The sequence below is a fragment of the Pteropus medius genome, unplaced genomic scaffold, assembly GCF_902729225.1.
Source record: "Pteropus medius unplaced genomic scaffold, Ma_sr-lr_union100, whole genome shotgun sequence".
NCBI lineage: Eukaryota > Metazoa > Chordata > Mammalia > Chiroptera > Pteropodidae > Pteropus > Pteropus medius.
Genome location: NW_024347791.1, coordinates 15,459,140 through 15,479,533, shown reverse-complemented (window position 1 = coordinate 15,479,533; position 20,394 = coordinate 15,459,140). Strand labels below are relative to the sequence as shown.

Here is a 20,394-nt window from a genome sequence, read left to right as displayed (position 1 = left end):
AAGAAAGTAAAAATTCTCCTAGTGCAAATAAACTTATTAGTTTACTTCTCTTTTACACAAGTGAAAACTTTAATTGACTTTACTCCTTCTAATGTTTGTGAAAAACTGTTTAGCTAAATTAGATGTCACAAAATAACTTGTGAAAATTAGAGATGGTTTTTAATTGAAAGATTATGTTGTTATTGTTTTTATGCAACAGTAAGCTTCCTAAGCTTTTCATAAAGGTACATTGTATTCAAAGACTCTAAAAACTGCAGTAGTTTTATCTATCCTACTGTTCTCTTCCTACTACAGTAAAATTTTAATAAAATTATTTTTAACAGTTTTTGCCCCCAAAGCCCAAACATGTTGCAATGTTTTTTGTTTTGTTAAATTTTTCTTCCTCACAGTTGACCCTAAAGCTAGTTTTACAAGGTCTTCTCTGGCTTTAGTTATGTGAGTAGGGTTTCCTTTTAGCTTAACTAGATAGAGTTTTTATTCTTTGCACCTGAAAGGGTTTTAATAAAACTACTTGCTTGGTCTCATCCTCCATACATAGGGCTTTTTCCAGATCATCAGAGAGTAGCTATGACAGCAGGATTCTAGATCTTGGGTCTTAGACAAACACAATCACCCTGTTTCAAAATGACTAACCTTTTTTTAATCCCCATAACCCTGAAAAAATATTATGATCCCAATAGTAGCACTATTAATGCCACACTCGAATCTCCTAGACGTGTTTCTGATTATGTTGTAGGTATCCTAATGTATGTGTCTACATCTCTCCACCTTACAGCTTTCTCTTGGCTAGCAAGTAGTGCTACGAAACCCCTAGAAGCAGCCCTTAGCCATGATGAAAAGAAGTCGAAGAATAAATATTCTAGCTTCCTCACTCATTGGATTGAATAACTCTGAGATGTGTTCCACACTTTCTACCAAAGGTCCCCAGGGCATGAAGTTCTATTTGCCCACAATTAAAAACCACTCACTTCCTTCTCTTTCTTACTTCTGCACTACTCTTTTCGTAATTCCTGGGATCACCTCCCAGTGAAATGTTGTGCACCAAAATCCTTTCTCAGGGTCTGCTTCTGGGGAAAACCCGATTTCAAATACTTCATTTTGCAGCTTAGGAAACTGAGATTTGGAGAGGTTAAATAACTTGTTCAACATCACACCTGTATTAGATGTAGACTCTGCACTTCAAACCCAGGAATTTCCTAGATCCGGGACCCATACTTGCCTCTCTGACACATGGCTTCTGAAATATAAGCATTTATACACATTAGATAATCTATTACTGACTAAAATGCAACTGACATTCAAAGGTTTAAATTTCTGGCTCAACACCAAAAGGCCCTATTCATGATCAGATCTATGCATCTCTTACCAACTCATCTCCTTTCTTGCCCCACAAACCTTTTTCATTTACTGTTGCACATTCCTGTGCTTTTGCAGTTCTACAGCCTCAAACACCTGTTGGGTGTGGGCTTTGATTTTACCCTGCTCTCAAACTAAAAATTACCTTGTTGCTTTTTCATGTGGCAGAAGACTAGACTCCTAAATCAGAGACAAAGGACCTTATGGCCACATAGCAAGCAGCATAAGCATTAGTATGTTTGTATTGATTCTCCCTTGCCTTCCAAGTCTCATGGGGCAATGCAGTATGGACCCAAATGGATACCTCATATGTGGTGGGTTTTTATCATAGTTAAGAAACATCGAACTTGAAGAACTCACCATTTTATAGCACTGAGTAAGCAAGACTGCTCTTTACCCTGGAGAGAAGCATTACCTTATCCCTCAAGGTTGTTCACTGCAAACAAAACCCCAAGAAATGGCCCTGGTAAAGAGTAGTCCAAACTCTTCACTTTTCATGTCTGAAACTAACAGTTCTTCAGGATTCATCAGTTTTTACTCATTTACACTGACCTTGGTTTCCATAACTTTGAATAGGAGACTTAATACAAGTAGTTAAGAATATTCTAGACATAGTGCACTTTTTGTTACTTTATAAAAGTTTTCTGTTTGAAAGATATAGTAAACTTTGTGATGTGAGACCAAATTAAAAGAATTGATTTAGCAGATTTGATTTAAACCGTGCATATTTTATTGTCTTTGTTGTTTTGGAAGTGCAGTGCAAAATATTGGTTTACAACTATAACACCTAGGTCTCTAATACTGTTTTTAAACTTTTTCCAGAAGGGATAAGAGTATAGTAATGTCCCCACTTAATGTCGTCAGTAGATTCTATGACTTTAAGCGAAATAGTGTATAACACAAGCAATTTTACCATAGGCTAATTGTTATAAATGAGTAAAGCGAGTGGAAAGTAAAGAGTTCAGAAGTACTGTTAGTTTCAGACATGGCTGGTGTGATGGGTAAATTTATTTGTCAACTTGACTGGGCTAAGGGATGCCCAGATAGCTGGTAAAACATTATTTCTAGGTGTGATGTCTGTGAGAGTGTTTCTGGAAGAGATTTGCATTTGATTCAGTAGATGGAGTTAAAGAGATTCACCCTCACTAATCTGGGCAGGAATTATCCAATCTTTTGGGGGCCAAATGATCCAAAAAGGTAAAGGCAGGGCAAATTCTTCTTGAGCTGGGATGTCCATTTTTGCTGTCTTTGGACATTGGAAGTCCAGATAGATTCTCAGGCCTTTGACCTTGGACTGAATTATACCACTAGGTTTCCTGATCCTCTGGCTTGCAGACATTCAGATTGTGAGACTGCTCAGCTTCCATAACCATGTGAGCCAGTTCCTATAATAAATCTCCTCTTAGATATAGATAACAAACAATTTTTAAATGGAATTGAAAATTGAAATAAAATTAAAAATAAAATTCAATATCATAATTCCAGGGCAATAGAACAAATACACAAAAATGTTTTTAATGTTTTATTATGATAACAGAGTGGTAGCCATAAATTGTCATCTCTTAGGAATGCATGAAGAGAGACATGACATGCAATTCTTTTAGATCCAGTTTCAATTATATAAGTGTATCATAAGTTTTCAGTTTTTATTATGGATAGATACACCATTCAGAATTTAATTGCACATGTAAAAAGTTTTAAAGCTGTTATTTTGTCCATAATTTCATATGCTCCTATCATAGTTAGTGACCGAGTTAGTTGATCTCTTAAAGCAGCCGTGGTTAGTGACAAGTTGTTACTTTCCATTTTCCACCTATCAAGTGCTTGGAGGACTCTCTCACTTAATGAAACAGTGCTGAAAAATTTTTAAATAATTATTTAAGGAACATTGTTTTAAACTATCTAAATATTATATATCTAGGTTTTTAAACCAACTTACCAGAGTGAAGTGAGGATTAAATTAATTGGTAAAGCTAGTTCATTTAAAATTTTAGCACAGAGTCTAGCACATAGAAAGTAAATGTTACCCCAATCTCCTCCGCCCCACCCCTCCCCCGCTTGCTTCCTTGTAGAAAATCGATAATTCAATTAACATTCGATTCTGAGAGATTTACTCAAGACCTCAAAACAATAATTATAGATATTTACTATAAACCAGTACATTACTACTACAGTACTACATGCTTTATAACTTGATCACGTGATAGCTCTCTTAGGTAAATATATCCATTTTACCTATGAAGAAACCGAAGCACACGGAAGTTAAAGGACTTTTCCAAGTTCACAAAACCAGTTGGAATTTAAAGCCAAGCAATCTGTCCTCAGAGCTCTTGCTCTTAACTACTACATATACCAGCATGGATCCCAAATGTATAATAAACTAAAATCAGTCTTTTACAGCAAATTAGAGTTCATGTTAATGTGAATATTTCACAACCATGTAATGTTAATATTACATAATATTACATGAGAATAAGCTTATACCACATGTTATCATTCATACATACCTTTTTGTAGACATATCAGTTTCTGAGATTGGCAGGTTCAATTTTTGACACAAAAATTGAAAATTTGTTTCAGTGATGTTGTTGGCAACTATCTTGAAGATCTTCTCTAAGATTTTCTCTACATTTGAACATAAAAGAAAATTTAGGCCATCACTTTTGAAAATCATATTTTATTTTGTTAATATTATATCCAGTTTCTTACTTCTGTGCGCCTACCAAATATATATGTCAATTAAAATTGAAGTGTAAAATGCAGACTTAATATATAAACTGGCTTTTTAATATGCTTCTTTATGTACCATCTTGAGAAGCCAAGTTCACATCTACTATAAATATTGTATATATATATATATATATGCATATTTTATATTCAAATCACTCATTTAATGAATTGTTGGTTAGATATAAGTAGAAAGTTTTTAGTTTTAAAAAAAAGCTTTTAGCTAATTTGAACTATAGTCATTTTTTTTTGTTGGCCCAAGGTACTTTGGAAATTTTTAAGAACGAGTGCTCTCCCCTCCTCCTCCCCGACTCCCTGCCCCCATAATCATCTCAAATATGTTCTATGCTTTCTGGGTTTTTTAAATTTTATTTATACCAATAATTCCTCAATCTAGATTATATGCTAATGATATAAATAAAAAACAATCTTCTAAGTAAAACTTTAAAGAAAGGACCTCATGTTCTTTGTTAATTGCACAATAAATACATCTTCCATGATGACTTCCTCTCTACTCTCTCACCAAGCCTGCAGTACGAAGGCCTCTTTAGCATAAAGAAAGGACATAAATGTCTGGGATCCTCTTGTTTTTACTGACTTTGGCCTGCTTCCGTTGCCTATTGTACTGTCCCAACAGAGGCTAGAACCACATGAATCCTCCGTCCTCAAGAACTTGAGTAACAGAATTTTAGCAAGGAGGTTTAATCATAAACTTGACAGGCCTTCTCTAAAGTACTCTTACCTAACAGGAATTATTTATGGAAATAAAAACTTTATACTAAAGCAATAAAGTTACCACAAAATGTCCCTTTTTTACGATAATAATTGGCAGAACCGACTTGCATAGCAAGTTGAAAAAATCAGCTACTACTGTGGCTTTTAATTTTATCTCTTAGGTTTTTTCCATCAGTGAGTCCTGAGTCTTGCCAAAGCTTCTGAACAGTAGCCAAGTCTATTGATGTATATTGTGGCTTACAGAGGAGTGTACATTTTAAGTGACCATCTCACTAGATTATGAGATTATACTGATGTAAACTCCTGATTACATAGACAGGATACATGATAGAATAAAGTTGAAGGACAGTTTTGAATATTTCCTTTCTCCAAATCTGGAACAAGACTTATTAATTTAATACTTCTTAAATACTGCATTAAATTGGGAGACCAAAATCTATATCCATTCTGAAGATTAACAATGAACAACAAAGTCAGAGTCGCAGGGAAAAGCTTAGTTGTCAGGAACCCAGCCTCAGGGAAAGAATTGGATGGTGAAACTTGCCTACCACAGACTTGGAGAAACCAGTCCCCATGCGCTTCAATGGAAGAACATTTAAAGAAAATGGACCTACTCTCTGAAATAATCAGGGACAACCAAAGGAGCACTTAAGCACGAAAGGAATGAAGACTGCTTAAAGATTGCAGATAGATGATCATACTGGGCCCAAAACTGCCTGGCATCAGTGGAAAGGATCTATGGACTTCCTTCAAGGCTAAATAATAACTTTTAGATCAACTACATATGGTGCTACAGATCAGAACTGGTGAAGAAATCTGTGTGTGGATTCTCTGAGTCTGGGCACAACCATGATGAAAAACCTATTGAAGGGTATTGAGAACAATAGATGGGAAACAGCCCACCCCTCTGCTTGGATTTAACTGTTTTCAATGGTTCAGTTTGTATGGGCCTAGATTAAATAATTTGAATTATCAGAATAAACTCCTAACTTCCTGATTAGGGAAGATGATAAATATTTTAATGTCTCTGCCCTATTGAAAGCCTCTAATTAAAGCAAACTATCTTTTAATTTATAGATGATACTAGAAAATAACTTGCAAGCTAGTCACTCATTCATCACCTACCATCTCTTTCATCTGCCTTCTGTAGATAGCGTGCAATAGTATACAATTGTTTTCCTTTACAGATTTCCATTGGAGGTCTCAGCAAAGGGTTATCATCAAAATTTATATCCTTCAGTGAAAAAAGGTTATAGATACCACTAGGCAGAGCTGTAAGGTTGTTTCCTAGTAGAAAAATAATATAATTGAATTATACCTTTCTGTAAAAGAAAACTATGGAGACAAATAACTATATATAGGGCATCTATTGCAGGTATCTCACTGGCAAAGTACCAAAGAACCCTCACAATGCTGGCAAATCATAAGTAAGAACCATAGGTTCTTACTGTCATCCACTTACTAGGAGTGAAAAGGGAGAAATATAGAACAGCCATGGGTTCCTTTATCTCATAGAGGAAGGCAAAATGAGATAGGAACTTTCCTCTCAAATACAGGAAAGGACTTTACAGAGTAAGTGTAATGGTAATTTTTTAAATTAACTTTTTATTTGGAATAATTTCAGATTTATAGAAAAGCTATAGAAATTGTAGAGAGTTCCTGTATACTCATCTAGTTTTAGTTTCCCCTAATGTTGTCATCTCATGTTACCGTTTTACATTTGTCAAATCTATGAAGAAACTAACACTGGTACATTATTATTAAATAAACTTCACACATTTTGGATTTCATTAGATTTTTCATTAATGTCCTTATCCCATTCCGGAATCTATTCCAGGACAGCACACTGCATACTATTATGTCTTCTTCGTCTCCTCTGGTCTTTGACAGTTTCTCAGTCTTTCCTTGTTTTTCATGATGTTGACAGTTTATAGCTGTACTGGTTAGGTATTTTGTAGAATAGTATTTAATTTGTGTTTATCTGACTTTTTAATGATTAGACTGTGGTTATGGGTTTTTGGAAAGAATACCACAGAGATGAAGTACTGTCGTCATATCACATCAGGGGTACCTGATACCCCACGACATCACTTGGGATATTAAACTTGATCCCTTGGCAAAAATAGTGTCTGCCAGGTTTCTCCAACATAATGTTTGGATTTTTTTTTCTTTCCTGACTCTGTTCTTTGGAACTGAGTTACTAAGTCTAGTCCATCCTTAAGGGGGGGATTAAGCTAATAACAGTCCTTCAAAATACATGAAAAAAGTTGACAAAGCAAAAAAATATGCAATTTCACAACCAGAGTTGTAGATTTCAACACCCCTCTCTAAGCAATTAACATAGCAAGATAAATGTATCAGTAAAGACAGGAAAGTCCAACAAGACTATCAGTCAACTTGACCTATGTGATATTCATAAAATGCTGTACCTAACACTTGCAGAATATTTTAAGAATAAATGGTATGTTTATTAAGGTAGCCTATGTGCTGAGCCATAAAGCTAGTCTCAATAAATTTAAAAAGATTGAAATCACACAGTTTAGCTGACCAAAAGGAAACAATTGCTTTCCTACTAAATGTTCATCAATAGCAGAATAAATAAAAGAGTATATTCGCATAATGGATTATACATATAGTATTAAGAGTGAATGGTCTACAAATACGAAGAATAATATGAATGAATTTCACAAACATAATGTTGAGTGAAAAAATCCAGAGAGAAAGGAGTATGTACTTTATGATTTCATTTAAGGCACACTATTGAAAATCATGATAGTGGTTAACCTTAGTTGAGAGAAGGAAGAGAAATAATTTGGAAGGGAACAAGAAGGGGTTACTGGGAATGTTATGTTTCTTGATCCAGGTCCTGAAATATGGGTTTATTCAGTGTGTGAAAATTTGTTGAGCTGTACACTTACAGTATGTACTTTTTTAAAATTGAGATATAATTGACATAACATTTTCCAGTGCATAGCAATGACTTGATATTTGTATATATTGTGAAATGATCACTACAGTAAGTCTAGTTAATATCCATCACCATTTTTTTCTTGAGATGAGAACTTTTAAGATATACTCTTAGCAACTTTGAAACATATAATAAATTATTAATTATAGTCATCATACTGTATATTACATCCCCATAACTTATTTTATAACTGGAAATTTGTGCCTTTTGACCCCCATCACCCATTTTGCCCACCCCTCACCCCCCACACCTCTGACAACCACCAATCTGTTCTATCTATGAATTCAGTTTTTTTTTTTAATATTCCACTTACTAGTGAGATCATACAGTATTTGTCTTTCCTGACATTTCACTTATCATAATGTCCTCAAGGTTCATCCATGTTGTCACAAATGGCAAGATTTCCTTTTGTTTATGTAGGAATAATATTTCTGTGTGTGTGTGTGTTTGCGTTTGTATACCACATTTTCTTTATTCGTCCATTCATCGATGGACACTTAGCTAAATAATGCTCCAATGAAAATGAGGGTGCATATACCTTTTTGAGTTTCTGATTTTGTTTCCTTCAGAGAAATATTCAGTAGAATTGCTGAATCATATGGTAGTTCTATTTTTAATTTTAATTTTTTGAGGCAAGATGTACTTTTTTGCTATACACACACACACACACACACACACACACGCATACACATACACACACATCAATAAAAAGTGTTTGAAAATACTGGCAATAACAAAGGTAGGAGAGAGAGGCTGTTACATCAGTCCATAAACAGTGGTGATATTCAAAATATGTAACTGTTTAGCACAGGCACTGACCATAAGAATGGATGTCAGCTGTAAACAACAAATAGCTATACTGCATAACAAGCTGTCTTGCAGGTAGGATATAATGAAAGCCTGCATGGATAGCATTATCAATGTAGATCTGTATAGAGAACTGTGAGGTTCTTCTCCCTGAGAATAACTACAAGCAGCTTACATGTCCATCTACCTTCCTTTCATTTGGTATTTTGGCTCCTTGGAAGAGAAGTGCTAACATCTGTTAAAAACCTACACCGCATCGATTTTTGTGCTTAGTGATTGATCACTTAATGCTCACAGTCCAAAGAGTTTATATTATTATTTCCATTTTCAGATTAGGCAACAAAAGCCTAACATTAAAAAAGATAACTTTCTAGTGAATGATGGAGCTAGAATTCTAAGGTCTGTTTTACTCCAAAGCTTATGCTATGAGAAAAGAAAGGGATTAATATCTAAATGTCTTTCATTGGTATAATGTTTCACATTTGTCAAAATGTTTTCATAAGTTTTGTTTAATTATATTCTCACAACAACTGTATGGACAAGCAGAAGTTTAGCTTTCTTGTCTTGCTGATGAAAAAACTGAGGCTCAGAGAGGTTGTCTCCCTAAATTCGCTACAGTTAGTGACAGAGGGAGTTTATTCACAAGATGTCTCTTTTTTAAAGATGCCTTTTGTTTGAATAGTGCTTTGACAGTATGCTACCTGCTTTCAAAAATCTCATTCAATCACAAACCAAATCTATGACATGGGTATTCCTATTACCTTCATTTTATAAATGGAGGAAACATTAAATTACAAGACGTGAATTCAGCCCTTCTAACTTCAAATTCAGCAATAAAAGTTGGTGACCATGGGCATGCCAATTGTTTAGCAATTGTCTTTTACCTCCAGACCTACCTCTGGTCTTCTTGACTGTTTTTCCTTGAGTGTCACCCCAGCAACACTCTTTTGTCCCACCAGCAGCAGTTCTTTCCCATTGGAACGACATAATTCAGTTTGCTGTTTTCCCAACACTTTGTCACACACAAGCACACATACCCCAGTCCCATGCTCAGAGAAACCAGCACCTGCTAAGCAGTGCTCCATCCTCAGATGTGCGGCCCCTCCTCCAAACTTTTACATTTTAATAATTTCAACTTTACTTTATTCCCTCAGCCAGTGTGTGGTTATTGCTCTCTGCCATTGCTATCCTTATGATAATCTTTCACTTATGTAGTTAGTAACATATTTGGTCATTAACTAAGGCATAGTTTCTGTCTCCTGATTGGATCTGACTGATATATTTTTCTAATTCCGATGCAGACTAACAGAGAGCTGACTAAACTTGGAGCAGAGTCTATGCTCTTCCCATTCGCTGTCTTGATTCTGTAATAGAAGGCCTCCAGAGAGCTATGATTCTAGTTAGGGGTTGTGTTCTCCAGTGGACCAGGAGGCTCTGGTCAGCCTTTGTTTTTTTCATGTACAAATAGTAGGTGAGTGGAGTATGTCCTGTCATACACTTGGACAAATAAATAACCTCCCTAAAATACAGTAAACCTTTGCCATAACATAAAAGTGGGACCGAAAAATTCAATTGCAGAGCTGAATTATTGTGAGTTATTGCAAAATTAATGAAATAACTGATGTGTACCTGCACAGTCAGCTTACAAGGAGTCCTATGGACTCAGGAGACAAATGCCCTTTGCATTATTCTAAGTATTGATGCATTACTGTAGGTTTTACTGTACTATTGGTATCATGATAACAAAAAGATGAACTTTGTTTTTAATCTGGAAATCCTCTAAATCTAAGACAGCTCTAGTTATAAATGTTACTTCCAATGGAAAGATAGAATTTTATAAACTCAACTGGTCTTGTGGTTAGCTAGTACACAGCCTCTACGGAGATCAATTTACCCAAATCTAGTAACGTTGAAGATGTATGTACCATGTGACCCAGCAATTTTACTTATAGCTATGTGCACTAAAGAAATTCAGGCAAAAGTATACCAATAACATGTACAAGGATGTTTTTAGTAGCAAACAAATTGAAAACAATTGTCTATCAACAAGATAATGGGTTTCTGTTTAACCATATAATTGAATATTATACAGCATTTAAAATGAGTGAAATAGGTCTATATATATTTACATGGATTAATTTTAGAAATATAATAAATGAGGAAAACAAGTTACAGAATGGTAAATTATATTCTGTAGTATAAGATTTAATAAAGTTAAAAAAATCAAATAGTACTACTTTTTATGGATATATATACACATACATTTACATATATATGTATAAAAACATGGATGGTTACTTCTAGTTTGAAGAGAGGTACAAAAAGCTTCAACTCTATTATTTAATTTCTTAATAATCAAAAATGTCCCAAGTAAATATCACAAAATCTTAACATTATATCTAGAAATAGGTACATAGGTATTTATTATTTTTTGTAAGTTTGAAATATTTCATAATAAAAATAATTTTAGAAAATACAAGTCTAGTATTTGTCATGCTTTGGAAAGTCTCTTTTAGTATCTTTAGAGTAAGTGGTTTACTTATTTTTCTTTGTTTTTGTAGTGATTTACTTTGTAAAAGGCTGTGAAGTATTGCAATATTATAGGGTATAGAAGTGGAACCAGGGGAGCCAGCAGAGAAAGGAAAACAGAGAAAATGCTGATCTAAGGTTGTATAGGTAGATGTGTGTATAGAGGGACGAGGTCAGTTTCAGAAAGGGAAGAAATATTGAATGACTGGGTATAGGCAGAGAAGATAGGAAAGAAATGAAAATGTGTTTAGGTCCCCCAGCTGGATTATAACCTCTTTCAGGGAAGGAACTGGACCTTATGCTTTGCTCACATTTTCTTTATCTATGGTAGCCATTTCCTTCCAATGGGCACTTAATACATTATGCTGACTGTTTGCCGTTCTGTTTTGTCAGTAAATTTTGCAATCTAGACACTAATACTCTACTTACTTATTGTAATTGACACTCACCACTCAAGTTTAGTTGCTGGAGATCATTTAAAGATAGAAACGATGGTGGCAGGTAACTTATTTGATTGTTGTATGCGTTTAAACTAACCAAACTTTTCAATTCCCCTATATTTCTTGGAATTTCTCTGATTGCATTATTTGAGATATCAAGTCTTTTAAGTTGAGTCATATTAAACAGCTCTTCTGGAAGTCTTGTTAACTGTAACAAAGATTAATCAATTATATTTTAAATAAATATTTCTTAATTAAAACTTTTTCTAAAATCAGTGGACGGAGGGATTTTTTTAATCTTAAAAAGGTATTTTCACTATGTCACAAATTCTTTTGTGACTCCCTTGCTAAAGCCCACAGCATCCAAGTGCCTCCCCAGTCTGAGCCATGCTACTATGAATTCAACCATGGGCTAACCCATTTTCCACACTCTAAACACTCAGAGTTTATTGCCACCTTATCCCTCTCTTCCCACCCTAAATCTGACCTCGCTTTGGCTTATTCTCTTCCCTGAAGACTTTCCCAATTATACTATCCCACACTTGATCTCTTTTTTCCTATTCTCAACAACATTGCTTTTTTATTTAGTCCCTTGTGTGTTTTCCTTGGATTTTTAAATGACATGATGTACTTTTTATACTTTTTATGTACATGTTCCTAAGCATGATGAATTTTGAGTAAATATTCAATAAACATCTTTAGAATGAAGTCACACAGTTTGGCAATGTAGCCTCAAATAAAAATTCCTTGTACAAAAATACTGCAGGATAGCAGGAATTAAGATACTCTGCTAAGGTGACAAAAAAATATGTACATTCAGAGAAATAACGCCATCACAAGTGGTTTTGAAATAAAGGAAGTTCTATGAGTAAACAAAAGAAGTATTAATATATGAGTCCCTCAGAAATATCCAAACAAGATAAATATTGGATATGGTGCTCAGTGTTCTTCCAGCTGTAAAAGAAGCATAAGAGACAGTCCTTAACTTTAAGAAGGTTAAAATTTAATTCATGGAATAAAATATATGTATATGAAACAATCAGGAAACAGCATTAAGTAATAGGTAGTACAATGCCAAAATAAAGACTACAAAAACAAATATATGGAAGTTTAGAGAATGTCTATCAGTACAAATCCAGAGAACTAAAGGAAAGCTTCATGTTGCAGATGGGACTAGAATGGCCTCCTAAGAACGAATAGGATTGGATAGAAGTTACAGGACACTTAAGGCAAGACAAATATCATGTATAAAAACAACCAATGAGAAGCTGACCAGTAAAGAGAGGTGATAGGAAGCAAGAGGGAGATATGTTTGGAAAAGGAACATGGAACCAGGCTATGACAAGACTTGAGAGCTGGGGCTGTAAGGAAGGAGGCAGATCAAGACAGGTGGGCAGGTCCATAGTTTCACATTCTTTCAGACAAATATTCCTTAACTTCTAGCTCAACATTTATTAGAGGAAATGCCTGAGAACTATGTGATGATAGAGCTACTATGGAAAGAAGATTCCTTTTGTGCATACTTCAGTTAGCAAAATAAAAGCCCAGTGATTAATCTGACTCTTCTTTCTCAGATGACTGTTTAGTGACCATATGGTGTTATATAAATTAATCCTTTGGGTATGTCACCTCCACCCCAAGAGGTTATCAAATTGATCTTTACAATTAAATAGGATATTCTTCTTGAGAGAAGTTTGGGTAAATCATTTTTTTCCATCTGGTGAACTTTGAAATGATGTTGTAATAATATGGTCTGATGCCTTTGGCAACCACCCACCACAAGTAGGTAATAGATATGCAATCTGGATTCCTGAGAACAGTCCTCTGGAATGAAGTCTGATAGTTTTGACAAGTCTTGATAAAAGGGAGGAACCTGAATGAAAGAATAGTCAGGAGGCTCCTAGAATAGTCTAGGCATGAAATGAGTGATGACCATGGACCAGAATGGAGACAGTGATGCTGGGAAATAAGGGAGATGATCCAAGAGCTTTTTCAGAGAAAAAATGAAACAATTTTGGTGTAAGATTTAGTATATTGATCATGGAAAAGATATGGTCAAAGATGATTCCATGATTTCTAGGTTGGCAGATTTAAAGAAAATGGCATCACAAACAGAAATGGAGAGGTTTTAATGGGAATTACATTGGAAAGAGAGATGAGTATGAAGTTATGTTGAGTGCGAATCAATAGAAGAATAAAAGAACGGACTTTCCAGGGAAATTAGAAACTATAGGACTAGCCCACTGGAGAGAAATTGGCTCCAGTAGCTAGCTAGGTCATGTGCATAGTGTGGTGAGGTCTAGGAAGGAATTAATAAAAAAGAGAAAATTAAGGACATGACCCGTGGACTTCCACAGTAATATATAGGCCAAAGAATTAGTTGAATATAATGCAGAAAAAATTGCCTTTTAATATAAAAGCAACTTTTAAAACACAACATATATCATTATTCATTCCATCTAACTTAAGCAACTATTCCCTGGAGTAGTCTTTCTGGAAATGTACTGTATAGCAGGTGTATGTTAAAAAAAAAAGGTCAAATAAATTTAGGAATTATGGGTTAAATAGATACAAACCAGTTTATTTAGTGCAGATTTCTTCAGAGCTTTTGATGTATTAGTGTTCATTGTGATTCTCTAAGAATCCCATGCTTTTCAAAGCTATATGATAATAGGAACCCCACTACTTATATATTTTTTGAAGAGCAATTCATGGCACTAGTTATTTCTAGGAACAGGCTTTGGGATCTTGCTGTAGATAATAAGCCTCTGTCAAAGGCCTTTAATTTGACTGTGATGGCCAAATTAAAGATAACCAGATAATAGCCATATCCTTTTCATTAATATGTCTTAATATAAATCAGGAATGTTTTGATTTTTAAAAAGTATTTCATAAAATTCACTCTTAGAGTTTGAGTAAAATTAAATGTTAACTATAAGAACATTTATTCCCTTTGATCTAGTTTTTAAGGGAAAATTCACTAAGGAAATAATAAAATATGAAAAAGGCTATATTTATGAAGAAGTTCATCACAGCATTATTTATAATGATGATAAATTACAACACCCCTAAGTACTTAACAGAGGGTTAGTTACATAAATCATGTATTAGTTATAACAATTATTGGGAAGATTATGTGTATCATGGGGAAATGCTTATGATACATTAAGTGAAAGTAGAAGAATTTAAACTTGAATGTACAATCTTTTTATAATTTCTTATAAAACCAAATACATAAGAAAAAAAAGACTAAAAGTAAGTTGTCAACATATGACCAGTACTGGTCGATATATGGCCAATAGTTATGTTACAGTGATGTGCTTGTGGAATGATTATGTACCTGTGAAATGATGATTTTTTCCTTTTACTTTTCTCAATTTTCCAAATTTCCAATAATGTGTTTATATTAATCCATAACTTTAAAACTCCTTTTATAATTAAGCTGAAATAAAAAGGAATGTATAAAATTTTCAGCTTTACCTGGCATTTCATTTTAATGAAATATTTTCCTATAAAGATTTTGAATTGAGAAGTATATTTATAAGCCATTTTTGGGTTATAAAAATAAAACCTATCCTTTAAAAAATAAAATATTCCAGCTAAATTTAAAATAAACATACACATACACTACAACTTAGACCCAGATCCCCTCCAGTCCCACCTTCCCCACAAAGCCCAAAATATCAGTCTTACCTTTGTCCCATTTATCTGACTTATATTCAGCTCTTCCAGTGATTGAAGTTGACATAGTTCAATAGGAAAATATATAAATTGATTGTTTGAGATGTTTAATTTCTGGATTCCTTTTAAGTTACAGATCTCTGAAGGGATCTTCTTTATTTGGTTTTCAGAAAAATCAAGTACTTGCAAATTTGCTAAAGTACACACGTCTATAGGGAAAGTTTCAAATTTATTACAGCATAAAATAAGAACATGGAGTGATGCCATATTGGAAATACATGCTGGAATTTTCCTTATTTGGTTTTTACCAAGATCCAGATATTGAAGTTTAATAAGAGAACATAAGTGCTCAGAAAATATGAGGAGTTTGTTTTCATTAAACTCTAAATGAAGCAGTTGTTTACTGAAAGATATATCCACAGGTACTTCTGAAATATAGTTTCCATTAATATTCAAATAATGAAGAGAATCTAAAGCACACAAACCTACTGGAAAATGTATTATCTTATTATAACTCAGTTTAACTTTAGTTATTTTTCTGCAGTTTTTTATTTCAATGGGAACATCAGTGATTATATTTCCTGAAAATTCTAGACTGAACATATTATTAAGATATGAGATATCTTCGGGTATTCTCACTATATTATTTCTGTTTACATGGAGTTTTCTTAAACTTTTAAGCTTGTGGATGTTCTTAGGAAGTTCTGTTAATTTATTATCACTAAGACTAAGGCATTCCAACATTACACAGTGGGAAATTTTCTCTGGTATTTCTTTCAATAAATTTTTATCAAGAATTAGAATCCTAAGTTCCTTGAAGTTCTCAATTTTGTGTGAAATCACTTCTATTTTATTGTCAGTCAGTTGGAGTTCTTGCATTTTGAGCAATCTAAAAATTTCCACTGGCAAAAATGTAAGTTTATTATGATCCATTAAAAGTTTTTCTAAATTTTTAAGCTCCCTAATTTCTTTCGGCAAACTGCTTATCAGGTTTCCAGTAAGGTTTAGCGAAATTAACTTTGGAAGGAAGCACAGAATTTTAGGAAATATTGTTAACTGATTATATTCCAGATTGAGAACACTCAAGTTTTTCAAAATACACAGAGTATTTGGTATATGTCTTAAGTTATTTTTAGCCAGACTTAAAATTTCCAAGTTTCTAAGACTTTCTAAGCCAGAAGGAAAATTCTCAATGTAATTGTTATTTAAAAAGAGCTGCCTGATATTCCTCAGCTGTGATATTTCTTTAGGTATATGTGATATTTGGTTGTGACTAACATTTAATATCTTTAAATTATGAAGTAATTGAATTTCAGATGGAAATGTTGATAACCCATTATCTTGCAAGGATAGAATTTCAAGTCCTGTCAGGTCACATGATTCTGCTCCTTCAAAACTTTTGATTTGGTTCTCATCTAAATATAGGTATTTTACATATTTTATTTTTAAAATGTCCTTAGGGAATTCTTGTAAACCCTTGGCCTTGAGGTTAACTGTAAAGTTATCTAACCCTAAGTCAACTCCTTTCTGATTTTCTTCAGTGAGTTGTGGACTAATTTTTCCTAATGTTTCATGAGCTAGGAAGTCAGCAGAAATTTCAGATTCAGCAGTCATCTCATTTACCGATAATGTTTCAGTTATTGATTGTGAGCTGTCATATCTAGTGATTGTTTTAGAAATTTGAAGAGTTTTCTTTTCTTCTTCATTTCTCTTAGATTTGCTTCCAGAGGAAGATGTCGATGTATTGTCATGTATCTCTAAGGTATCATTTCTAGGATCTGTTTTACAAATCTGGTCACGAGGTTCCTCTTCTGAAGCTTCCTTTAACAAATTTGATGTTTCTTTAATAAACCCAGGTTCCTCCACCAACTGTAAATTAGATTCTTCCCTAAACTGACTAGTGATATTCTCTGCCTCTGCTGAAGTATCCTCCTTTTCAGACATCTTATTTACTGATATGTTTTATACCAATACAAGATTGTAACTCGATTTTAATTTTCATGTTTAATTTTTTCCTTTGAACCTAGAGAAGAAATGTTGATATTAAAAGAAGAGATGTAATAAAAATGTCAAAATTATAAATAAATTTAAATACATTTTTATTCTATAATGAATAATAAGTATAAAAACTACATTTATAACTAATAAACTAATATATATATATATGATTACTGGTTAAGGATAGTTTATTGATCACATGATACTCTTGAAATCACATTAAAATTATAGAAAGAAATGGAAAAGATTGACAAATTAGAAATGAGACACAAGGGAATGAAAGAATTCAGCAAATTTCTGAAAGACAGAAAGAGGATAGCCAGGGCCCCCCTATGCCACATGCAGAGTGCCATTTGCATTGTGGACATGGTAAGTCTAAAGTGTCTTGTCCAAACAAATTCAGTACCTCATGACAATTTCCAAAATAGCTAGAAGTAAAATGTCAAGGGAAGAAGGGTTGCTTTCTGTAAGAATAAACTAGAAGTAAAACAACCTTTTGTGCGACTCCTGAGGTACTGGCACAGCTGAGCAGCACCCCTCAGATGTCTGGGTCCCAGCTTCTGTAGGTCCCGTTTCCAAATTTGTAGTTTTTAATAGCCCAGCCCCTTTCCTTTGTCCCTTCATCCCCAGGGTGGCAGCTACTTCCTAGATGTATTATTTCTGTTTTACTGCAGTTCCTTATCTTTTCAGTTCTCCAATACTTATCTACACAACTTCCTAAATTAAATTATTTCTACTATACTGGGATGGTTTTAATATTTCACAAATTCTTCAAGAGAATAGAAAAAGAGGAACATTTTCCAACTTTCTTTGTGCAACTAGCACTTATTTTTACATCAACACCTAATGAGAACAATATGAAAAAAAATTACAGGCCCGTTTTACTCAAGGCAAAAATGCAAAAATTCTAAACATTAAAAAAACTTCTAAATATTATAAAAACCAGCAATATATAAAAAGGAGAATATTTTGTGACTAAGTTACATTTGTCCCAGAAATACAAGTTTGGATTTTAACATTAGAAAATCAACATATTTTGCCACACTAAGAAATTAAAGGAGAAAAACCATATGATCATTTGATTAGATGCAGAGCTCTTGATAAATTGCAACATTTTTCATGATTTTATAGAAACTTTTAGCAAACTAGAATAGATGAGAATTTCCTCAGTCTGCTAAAGGACAGCCATAAAAAATCTACAGTAAATTCACTGTTTCACCACTAGGTGTGATCAACTTTTCTTTGACGGTAGAGGCAAGAAAATGTTGCCCTCTATCATTTCTATTCGACATTGTACTGGCGATCTTAGCCAGTGGCATAAGGCAAGGGAAAAAGATATAAATCTGCCATTAGTCACAGATAATATAATTATGTGTGTAGAAAATCTAAGATCATCTGCAGGTAAATTATTAGAATCAATAAGAACATTAAGCAATGTTGCTGAATACAAAGTCAACATACAAAAGTCAATTTCCTTTCTGATGTTAACAAAAAGGAGTTAGTAAATGAAAGTTTAAAGAGGTATCATATACAGTCAAATATTGAGTAGGAATAAATCTAACAAAAATGTGCAAGACTTTTACAGAAAAAAATGCTACTTAATGTAACTACAAAATGTAATAAGAGAAATTAGAGATGACCTAAATAAATAGAGAGGTATTCCTTTCAAATTGATCTATATTGTAAATACAATTCAAATCGAAATCCTAATGTTATTTTTGTGGAACTTGACAATCTGATTCTTACAAATATTTGGACAAATAAGGGCCAAGAATAGTCATAATACTCTTAAAGAAGGAAAACCAGGTGGGAGGACTTGCTTGCTGAATATCAAGACTTATTATAAAGCTACAGTAAATAAGGTGATATGGTATTGGTAAAAGAATATACAAATAGATCAGTAGAATATGTAGAAAGCCCAGAAACAGACATTTGATTGACATATGGATACTTGATTTATGAAAAAGATGGGACTTTGGAGCACTGGAAAAAAGATGGCCTTTTCAACAATGATGCTAGGAAAACTGGACAATTAGTGAAGTGGAAAATATGTCTGAAAGATATATCCCAAATGTAGTAAAAAAGGATAAGGAGATGAAAAAAATATAAATAAGCACATGGAAAATATAATGAGAAGGACTAACATATATCCAATTAGAGTTCCAGAAGGAGAAAGTGGAGAAAATGGAAGAAAGGGAATATTTAAAGAAACAATGGGTATGAATGTTCCAGAACTGAAGTAAATATGAATCCACATATCAATAATGTACAACATATCCAAAGCATCTAAAGTTTCATCTGAAACTACAGAACAATACAAACAATTAAAATATCATGAGAGTAGTCAGAGAGAAGGGAGGGGACACTAAAAAGGAATGGCAAGATAAGACTAGACTACAGCGAAAGCTAGAGGACAACGGAAGAACTTATTCAAAATATTGAAAGTCACTATTAACATAGAATTGGGCATCCAGCCAAATTAGCATTCAAAAGTAAAAGGAAAATAAAAACACTTGAAAAAAAATTGGGAACTTGCTCTAAAGGAACTTCTAAAAGATGTTCTTTAAGGAAGAGAAAAAGATAACAGAGAATGGGCCAAAATTCAAGAGGGCATAGAGAGCAAAGGAAATGGTAGACACATATGTAAATTAAAATAAATAATGGGTCTGTGTAAAACAATAATAGTCTCTCATGTATGGCATTAAAGAAGACAATAGTTTGTGAGTCAGATATCTCCCTGAATATATTTATTAATTATAGGGGGTAATGGTAACTTGACACTGTAGAGGCCCAGTAGACACCACCTTTGTCAAGTGGTTAAAGTCGGCATCACCAGTATATCATGTACTCCTGGATACAGGGGACTGAGAAGTGCACATCACTTCTGTGGTATTCTTGCGAAAAGTGCATAACCCCAGTCTAATCAGGAAAAAACAGCAGACAAATCCAAATTGATGGGCATTCTGCAAAAAAAACTAACCAGTACTCTTCAAATGATAAAAGACCAGGAAAGACTCAGAAACTGTCATAGATTGGTAGAGACTAAGGAGACATGACTAATTGAATTTAATATGTGATCCTTGATTAGACCCTGGAACAGAAAAAAAGGTAGTAAAAAAACATAAATTCCAAATGAAGTCTGTAGTTTAGTTA

At 33.6% G+C, this 20,394-nt stretch overlaps 1 protein-coding gene across 1 annotated transcript; it reads right to left on the bottom strand.

Moving 5' to 3' along the window:
• Window positions 1–2,977: 2,977 nt before the first annotated feature.
• Window positions 2,978–17,187, bottom strand: LRRD1 (leucine rich repeats and death domain containing 1). Its single transcript, XM_039878120.1, has 5 exons — window positions 15,256–17,187; window positions 11,572–11,770; window positions 5,944–6,105; window positions 3,864–3,981; window positions 2,978–3,211 (listed from the first exon to the last, which is right to left on the bottom strand). The coding sequence occupies exons 1-5, from the start codon at window positions 17,185–17,187 to the stop codon at window positions 3,025–3,027; spliced, it is 2,598 nt and encodes an 865-aa protein (XP_039734054.1). The 3' UTR covers window positions 2,978–3,024.
• Window positions 17,188–20,394: the final 3,207 nt, after the last annotated feature.